The sequence below is a fragment of the Microtus oregoni genome, unplaced genomic scaffold (genome assembly GCF_018167655.1).
Source record: "Microtus oregoni isolate MIOR12 unplaced genomic scaffold, Mior012 000050F_ref0000143, whole genome shotgun sequence".
Lineage (NCBI taxonomy): Eukaryota > Metazoa > Chordata > Mammalia > Rodentia > Cricetidae > Microtus > Microtus oregoni.
The window spans coordinates 10,004,805-10,014,626 of NW_024543256.1; the positions used below are offsets into that span (position 1 = coordinate 10,004,805).

The 9,822-nt window shown below is 40.4% G+C and overlaps 1 protein-coding gene across 1 annotated transcript; it reads left to right on the forward strand.

Annotated features, from left to right (window-relative positions):
- Positions 1-7,206: 7,206 nt before the first annotated feature.
- On the forward strand, positions 7,207-8,376 carry LOC121437188 (signal peptidase complex subunit 3). Its single transcript, XM_041637039.1, has one exon. The coding sequence runs from the start codon at positions 7,212-7,214 to the stop codon at positions 7,752-7,754; it is 543 nt and encodes a 180-aa protein (XP_041492973.1). The 5' UTR covers positions 7,207-7,211; the 3' UTR covers positions 7,755-8,376.
- The last annotated feature ends 1,446 nt before the right edge of the window (positions 8,377-9,822 follow it).

Below are 9,822 nucleotides of genomic sequence, written 5' to 3' on the forward strand. Positions count from 1 at the left end.
TCGCTAATTGATAAAATGTCCTAGAGCCCAATCTTAAGGAGGCATTTTCTCAATTGAGTTTCCCATCTATCAAATGACTCAAGCTTGTGTCAAGTTGACATAAAACTATCCAGCACAGAAGTGATATACAGAATACTAAAAACATCTGTCGAAACCTTCCCAAAATGTCCCTGTGGGCACAATAATAATGAATCTACATCTTTCTTCATCTGCTTTGTTCTTAACAGGGGCTCATGAACAGCACTAGGACAGGGATAGTAGAAACCACATAGACAAGAGCCTTAAGCCCTGACACTTTAATGAAGCCACACAAGTCTGGCCATTCCCATCATATAAAAAAGCAATGTCCCCATTCCTCAGTTCTTGATTGCAGCATCTTATGCATGTATGCATGTGCGTGCTCGCACGTGCACACACACACACACACACACACACACACACACACACACACAAACATACAGATAGGACTCTTTCAAAAAGGACATTCACTTCTTTGTCTCATGCTGCATCATAAGGTCAATACATTTTCTAATTTTGGGTTTTCTTAATAAAAAAACTTTTTTCCTTCTGGCTCAGCCACCAGCCCTCTCTAATATGAGCATTTATCAAATATTTATTTATTATATGTTTGTGTAGGCCAAAAAGGCCTATTTCCATGATGACCAAAGGTCAGAGAGTTGGGACTTGTTTCTAGTTCCTTCAAAGTTATTGTGCTTCTACCTCAGACAAAGGTTTCACCTAGTTGTTAATCAGACAGTTCTGCTCTCTCAAGGTTATTTTCAACTAGTGTGACTAATTGTCAGACCTTGTGCTCCAGGAATAGAGAAATAGTTTGTCCCTACCTCAAATAAAAGTCCTTTGTCTTACTCCTACTTTTTTGGAGACAGGGGTATTTTAAGCAGTAGGAAATTAAATGCGGGTGAATTTTCAGTACTCACGTGGTGTAGGAGATCCTTCTGTCTATGTGTGGCTTTTATTTGTTAATGAATAAAGAAACTGCTTTGGCCTATAGCAAGGCAGAACTTACCTAAGCTGGGAAAAACTAAACTGAAGGCTGGGTGAAAGAAGGCAGAGTCAGAGAGAAGCTCTATAGCCCCATCAGAGGCAGATGTCAAACCTTGCTGGTAAGCCACAGCCATGTGACAATATACAGATTAATAGAAATGGGTTAAATTAACATGTAAGAGTTAGCAAATAAAAAGCTAGAGCTAATAGGCTAAGCAGTGATTTAATTAATACAGTTTCAGTGTGGTTATTTCAAATCTGGGCTGCCTGGAACATACAAGCAGCCTCCTACTACACTCACAGAAATTTGCTCCGGATACTATACTATGTTTCTCCATTTTATTATTTTCATTCATGCCTTCATGTTCTTTACTATATTTCTAAATCCTCATGCCCTTACCCTGGTGAGAGACATTTTGTTGAGGCTGGTCCTGACATATTTTATGTAAATGTGTGAATGCCTGAATGCATATATATGCACTGTGTATGTGGGCCTGGTGTCTGCACGATCTACATGAAGACATCTGATCCCCTAGAACTGAAGTTATGGTGGTTGTAAGCTTCTGTGCAGGTGCTGGGAACCAAATAAATTCTTTATGGAACCACAAGTTCTCTTAACTAAAGTACTATCTCTCCAGTCTGCCTCTAATATCACCATTAAACGACACAGAGTGGATGGATGTATTGTTTTTAATAGATTTTTAAAAAAAATTTTCATAGATTTTTTTGTATGTCTTAATTGGTTCAGAGCTTAAATGTAAAATTATATTTTGAGATCTTGTAATGATAGACTCAATATAGAGCAAGATTGTAGGGAGAAAAGGTGAACTAGCCATGCATGTATATATGCATGTATCTGCCTTAATGCTGACAAGGAAAGAGGAAAGGGGAAAGAGATTTGGAAGCCTACTATAAGACCCTCTTTGAGATGCCAAGCACAATACACACTTGCTCAGAGTAGACTATTTCCATGAGTTTTGAAGGGAGAGGACTTGGGCTTAGCAACTGCTTGTTACCCTTGCAAATGCATTAATCAGGAAAGTGATTGCTATGAGACAGAAGGCATGATATAGAGAGAGGCAGAAATTGGTTCATGATTGAAGCATCTTTAAATGGATGAGCATATCAAGAAGGGAGAAGAGTAATTTTTATTGGAATTGCAGTGAGTCTTTAGATTGGGGAAAATTAACATATAATTATCTTATATAAATAAGCCCAGTCTTCTGACCCATGAACAAAATGTGCCTTCCAGTTGACTGACTCTTTAATTACTGTAGCAACATCTTATAGTATTTAATCTACAGGTACAACTTCTTGTAAATATATTATCCACACAGATACTTCATATTTTGTAGTAATTTTTAAATGACAGTATTTTTAAAATACAAATACAGGTTATCATATATTCGCCCAAATTTTCAGTGACCAAATATGTAATAGTAGCTATTGAGGGGAAAAAAGCTTAGTAGCACAGTTCTAAGTACTTCCTGATTAACATGCATTTCCCTGTACATCCAAATTTGCTCTAAGAAGTTATTGAAAATATACAGAAACTAGGGATCAAAGTATCAATTTTTATCTGTTGACAATCTATGGAAAGTCAGTTTGTTGAGATAACATAGTTCAGTAGGATTTAATTAATATATGTGGTTCAAAATGAATCTGTTGAAAAGTGTGGTTGTACTTCTTCACCTTCCAGCAAATTCACCATAATCTATTCCCAGGATATTGGGTGTTGAAATAAAAGGGAAGACATATGTATGTGGGAATGTGTGATCATATGAATGCATGGATATTTATGTTATAGGAATGTTTATCATGAGGAATACTTGAAATTAATTAATCCAGTCATGCCATTCTTACTTGGATCTTAGCATATATTAGAAATAAGATTAATACCACTGTTGATTTTCCAGTTGTCCTTGGTCAATGTGGTTACCATGACAACTCAGTGCCTGCTGTGGAAATTGGTGCCAACTGTGTTTCCACATGATTTTTGTTTGAATCACTTATCACTATAATGTCATCATGTGTTGTTTTTCTAATTATGATTTTCTTTCTAAAATTATTATTTGACATTTGAGATGTGGTACAGATTTTTCCTGCTCATTTATTCATTTATACTATGTTTGAATCAACCTGACTTGAGTCACATTTTTCTCAGAGTTGTCCCTTTTTTATTAATACATTTTCTACAATTTAGTCAATAAATTTCCCTTCAAGATTGCATCAATATTAAGTTGATACCTTCCTTCCCAGAATTCTTTAGCATAAACTTTGCTGTCTAAAATTATCTCCTCATTCAAAGGGAATAGTACTACCTTGTGGGAATACCCTCTGTGTGCTGTGATTACCACTGATGAATAAAGAAACTGCTTTGGCCTGTTGATAGGGCAGAACTTAGGCAGGCAGGGAGGACTGAACTGAATGCCGGGAGAAAGAAGGGTGGAGTCAGGGAGGTGCCATGGATCCGCCACCAGAGACAGAGTGCCGAAAATTTGCTGATAGGCCACAGCCTCGTTGTAATGCACAGATTAATGGAGTTGGGTTAAATTAATATGCAAGAGTTAGTCAACAAGAAGCTAGAGCTAATGGGCCAAGCAATGATTTAATTAATACAGTTTCTGTGTGGTTATTTTGAGTGTAAGCTAGCCAGGTGGGCAGAAAGAACAAGTGGCCTCCTTCCTCCAACTAAATGGCATGCTGGGAGGAATCCACTAACATTACTTACATCAGAAGATAGATTTTTTTAAATAAATGTCTAAAAATAGTGATGTACAGTGTATTGTATATAGTCTACCCTCAGAAAGCTTCCTTGCACTTTGCCTCCTTTATTTAGTCACAGCAATACCTCTGACATCAATATCATAATAACCATGCATAAAACACCTATCCGTTAGGTAAGTCTTGTTCCACTGTTTAGTGTATAAGCGGAGTTGCAGGATAAAGTTGGGAGGAGGAAAAGAAAGCATTCAACTTCAAGTGAACTGAGTCTGCCTTTCCCATCTAAATGCTTTCATCTCTATTCCACATGCTTTATTTCTTCCTCCCCATCTTTTACTATAACATTAGAGGAGAGTGCCTAATCTACAATGCAGAATCTGAGGTTCAGCATGAAGAAACAAGTCTGTTGTAGAGTTAGTTGCATCAATTCCTGGAGAGATTGAGTGTCCACCATGGGGAAACCTTTAGTAAGACACTACCCTTCACCAGTCTTCTCCACACAAGCAAATAATTCTGAATATATCCTAACTACAAGGAATACTCTGGAGTTGAGATCCTATATGGAAAAGCACCCTGTCAGTCTCAGGTAGAGAGAAGGACCAAGGAGTTATTTAGAGTAACTGTATCAGCAGATGCCTCAGTACTCCTGTAACTGCATTAAATCAATGGTGCTTAAACTTGCACTGTTTAGGACAGGCAAGAGTAAAGATTCAGCTACCCAGAATAAGGGGTTCATACAGAAGAAGCCAGTGAAGTGTCATCTCTGAGACATGTTAGAGGAATAAGAGTGAAGACATTAAAGAGTTCCATCTTTAGGGCGTTTGGTAAGCAACTTCCCAGAACCAGCCTCATCTAAACAAAAGGATCAGACAGAACACCAATTCTTCTAGTAAACATCAAACAAAACACCAGTCCTTCTAATAAACAGGACTACTCTCTAGAGCTTAGTGATCCCAGGTGGCGAAGAACCTTGTGTTCTCAGGTAGATTAAATGGCCAGGGCACTTGAATCAATTACATCAATAAAGACTTTCCAGTTATCCCAGAACTCTGGATAGTGTCATCAAATTACTTGGATTAAAACGTTGATAAATGAAGTCAGAAATTTTCCAAGCATGAAACCCTTCATCAAAAATCTTCTTGTCTACTTCTCACCAACCTATGCAGATCTTGTCTGCTAGCCCTGGGATCTGAAGACCTCAAAGAATGTAGTGGGCTGCAGTCTGATGCTGTAGACAACCTCACTTCAGTTCCAGTGTCCTTTGATATGTGAGTGTAACAAAGAAAGCAATGATCCAAAGGAGGCTGTTTGAGTTCAGAAAAGGATGACCAGAAAGATGTAAATAAACTCCAGTGGGCACATATTGTCTATACTGGGTTTTAAGGTGTTAAGTTGATGAGGACGACTGATCAGGTCTCTTCCTCAAGAGGGCACCAGATCTCATTAAAGATGGTTGTGAGCCATCAACCATGTGGTTGCTGGAAATTGAACTCAGGACCTTTGGAAGAGCAGGCAGTGCTCTTAACTACTGAGCCATCTCTCCATCCAGTACTAAATATTAACTGACCAGACCTTTCCCAGAACCTTCTCGGGACAGACCAATTTAAACACAATTTCCTGGCACAAACTATAGATTGTATCTAGGAAGGCACGAAAGCAAGGCAGAAGGCTATATCAAGATTCAAGGTTCACTAACCAGATTGGGTTCTATAGCTATATTCTAATATTCAACAAGAATAAACACGTTTTATAAATTGAATGTGATTGTTTATCACAGGAGGCCTCAAATCATATCCAAGAGCAATCCAGGGAACCAAACTGTGTTTCAGGTAAAAGGCCCTCTGCCTTTTTTTCCTGCAGTCTCCCTCACAGCTCCCCAAGGTATTGTTCACTTTCACCATACTTTTGACCAAGTTCTGACACTTCTGCTGGTGCTTATTAAACTTGAAGATATTTGAGTCTATTCCAAGCCTTCTAAATAGAAACCATGGAATTGGGGTGGGTCGTTTCCACTTGATTCTGATAGTCATTGAGTTTTGAAAAGTACTGATGCCTGCTTGCAACAAGATATTCAGTATCTTGAATCATTTTGGGTATTATTTCATTCTTCTCAGTTGTAAAATTTCTATCTTTTCTTGACCGTGAGAAATACCTTCAATTTACTAATAGTCGTCCAGGGATGTATATACAAAGCACTGGCCAAGCACTGTGAAAACAGCATGAAGAACAAGACAGAAAGGGATCCTGGATCTCTCACCATAGTGGAATAGCAAAACTGTGTGAGAAAGCAATTAACCAGGCAAGTTATGTGAGGATTTGTGTTTGATGAAAATAAACAGAAAGACAGCAATTAGTTCCCGCCCACCCAGACCCAAATAATCACACAGAAACAATATTAATTACAACACTGATATATTTCTAGCTACCTCTTACTTCTTAAATTAGCCTATTTCTATTAATCTCTGTATTGCCACGAGGCTGTGGCTGACCGATATGGTTCCTGGTGTCCTTCTTCTTAGGCAGCAGCTCCAAGGCATCTTTCTGACCCTGCCTCCTCTCTCTCTATCTCTGTTCTTTTTTCCCACCTGACTTGACTATGCTAAGTCATCGGCCCAAATAGCTTTACTCATCAATCAATAAAAGCAACACAAATCCCACATCAAACAGAGGATTACACACCCAGAGTTATCAGTGAAGGCCGAGTCCTGAATGATAAGAAGCCAGCAGGGACAAGCCATTTCTTGATGTGCTTGCACTGTGTGGGCTCCAGTTGTCCGGAGGACAAACCCAGCTGCTGGAGCCTGGAAGATAACAAACAGGCTGATGGGGAATGAGGAGGAAAGAGCAGATGTAGCACAGAGTCTGGGGCACTTGTTTAACACTATGACTGTGTTTTCAGTGTGGAGGATCCCAGTAGGGAAGTGACAGGAACTGTAGGTGATGATGGCTGCTCTCTGTGCAGAGAATGGACTGCAGGGTGAGCTAGTGTGGGGTACAGCCATCAGGAACCTGTTGCAGAAGGCCAGGGGAGGGGCTAGGCTGTATGGAAGCCATGATGCAGCAGTGTGCAAAGGGAAGGGTTCCCTGGACAGGGCAGATGGGACCTTTAGTGACTGTGTCTGGGTGTGGGGGATGAGGCAGCGCAAGTCCTCCTGGGCTTATTCAGAGACACTGTGCTGCTGTTTCCCGTCAGATGCCCCAAGTGCCTTAGACTATCTATCAGCTGACAGTGGTGGTAGGGTTAACCAGTGACTTGGGGGAAAAAAGAACAGGCAACATGGGCGGTGCGCGCTCCAGGGACGCGTGCGCGCGCCCAGCATTCCGCGCGAGCCAGAGGAAGGCAGAGGGAACGCGAGCGAGCAGACTGCAAGCCCTGCCCAGCGAGCGAGTCTCTGTGAGCGAGCTGAGCTAGCAAGCAAGAGAGCGAGTGAGCGAGCGCCGGTGGAGCCCGCGTGGAGGAAGCCGCCAATCCATCCTGCAACATGAACACCCTGCTCTCGCGGGCGAACTCGCTGTTCGCCTTCACGCTGAGCGTCATGGCGGCGCTCACCTTGGGCTGCATCCTCACCACCGCCTTCAAAGACAGAAGCGCGCCAGTGAGCCTGAAAGTCTCCAGGGTCCTGCTCAAAAAAGTGGAGGACTTCACCGGACCCAGAAAAAGAAGCGACCTGGGCTTCATCACGTTCCACATCTCTGCGGATTTGGAGAAGACTTTCGACTGGAACGTCAAGCAGCTCTTCCTTTACCTCTCGGCAGAATATTCCACGAAAAGCAACGCTGTGAACCAGGTGGTCCTGTGGGACAAGATCCTTTTGCGAGGAGAGAACCCCAAGCTGGATCTGAAAGATGTCAAAAGCAAGTATTTTTTCTTTGACGACGGGCACGGTCTCAAGGGAAACAGGAATGTCACTTTGACTCTGTCCTGGCAAGTTATACCGATTGCTGGCATTCTGCCTCTTGTGACTGGATCTGGACGCGTGTCTGTCCCATTTCCAGATTCGTATGAAATAGCCACGGCTTTTTGAAGAACTCTCTCTGCGTGTGTGTTAAGGAATAGTAGTTAAAAACTGTCAAGAATCTGAAGAAACTCATGCTATAAACTTTGTGTGTGGGCATTCGTGCATGTTCACATTGAATGTGATTTAGAGGCAGACTTTTGCTCGTCTCTTGTTAAAGCATGCTTGATGGCTGAAAAACAGTTAATGTGATTATTCGGTAGCTGCTGAAAGTTGAAAATAAGGTTACTAACAACTTTTTCTGAAGAGTGAATACATCTGTAATCTGTAAATCATTGTAACACCTTTAATGGCTGTCTGTCTAAGAAATTGGGTCTTTCCAGGTTTTCCCTACTAAAGTTTTCATGTTTTGCATCGTTTTTAAATAATTTTTTACATTGTCATTGAGAGTTGAAATGTTTGCATGACTTCCCCACTGAGTGAAGCTTGTTTCAGTGTGTATACTAGGTGCTAATTATGTACAATTATCAGAAAGTCTCCACTTTCATAATGTTTCATAAAGTATAGTTTTCCATTTGCAAACTCTCTTATATGCTATCCTATTCTATTGTCAATCATCTAGTGATGTATATAATACAAACATAGGCTCTTTGAAGATGAAGAATGTGAAAGACTGTAGTTTGGGGAATCCAAGCTTCAATAGCTAGAAAAGAATGGAGTCAGACTTTGATCTTGGATAGTCTAATTCCCTAAGTTTATTCCATCTCTTACGCCTGAGATAACATTGTAGTACAGTTTCATTTATAATGTACATTTTGTTTTAATAACCCTGAAACCCTTTGTCTTGATGTTTCTGATATTACATAAAAGTAGCTTGAACACAAATTGTAAAAAAAATGCTATAGAAATAATATTTCCTTTCACTCTCTGTGTATGTGTTTTCTTTATAATAGAAGTATGAAAACCCAAATATTTCTAAAATAAGTTGGATATTATACATATAAAAGCACACAATTAAATATGTAATTTGATTTTTTTTTCTGCTGTGGGAAAATCAATAATCTCCAAGATAGCATTTACAGGGTAGCTTTAAGGGAAAGGAGGGAGAGACCTGGTCAGTCATCATCATCAACTTAGACCATGAAACCCAATATGGACAACTGTCCAATTCTTAAGGGAAAGAGAGATTCGAGAAGGGTTATACAGCACAGGTGATACGGAAGTAGAAGACAGAATACCATAATTTAAGCACGGAGAAGCACTGCATTTTCACCGTCCGTGGTGACACATTATTACTATTTCCAGAATAGTGCATACCAATGGAACCACTAAGGAAACCAGTGTGGAGATGTCTCAAAACACGAAAATTTAACTGCACTCTGACTCAGGTATACAATTCCTGGGAATACACCCAAAGGACTTTGTATCCTACCGCAGGGACACTTGCACATCCACATTTATTACTGCTCATTTCACAAGAGCAGGAAATGGATTCAGCCTAGATGCCCATCAAAAGATATGAAAATATGGTACATATATGCAATCTAATCTATTCAGCCATAAAAAGGCGAGATTTTCCTGGAAATTGTCATATTGCCCAAAGGAGACCTTAGCTTCTAGGTTTTACCTGTGTATTTTGGAGGGAAAGAGTGTATGTGGTTGCCTAGTGACCAGAAAGGGATCCATGAAAGGAGTCAATAGAGGCTTCACTTTAAAGGAGGAAGTGGACACAGAAACAGGAAATATGTGATGTGATACAGAAGAGAAATGCTGAAGATGGAAGGGTTTGGACAGATAGTGGGGAGGGCAATTGGGGACATGAAAGGATGGGGGGGGATAGGCAGCGAAAACTAAGTATGTATAACAATGGCATAAGGAAATGTTATTACAGTTACCTCATATGAATACATCACTATTTAATTGTAAACCCCGACCAGTCCTGTAAAATTTCGATGGTCCTGTAGCTCCTGTGTCACAAGATCATATGCGAGCCAGGAACTAAGCCTGGAGACTTAAAATCACATGCATACACAGACAGACAGAGAGACATGGACATGGGTCATTATTGATACAAGAATGCCAAATGTCCCCCTTTATTGTGCTCAGGGGCAGCTTATATAGGGATCCTTAGACACAC

Excerpts from the sequence above, each read along its gene's own strand:
- LOC121437188 (XM_041637039.1), top strand. The coding sequence starts at position 7,212 with ATGAACACCCTGCTCTCGCGGGCGAACTCGCTGTTCGCCTTCACGCTG.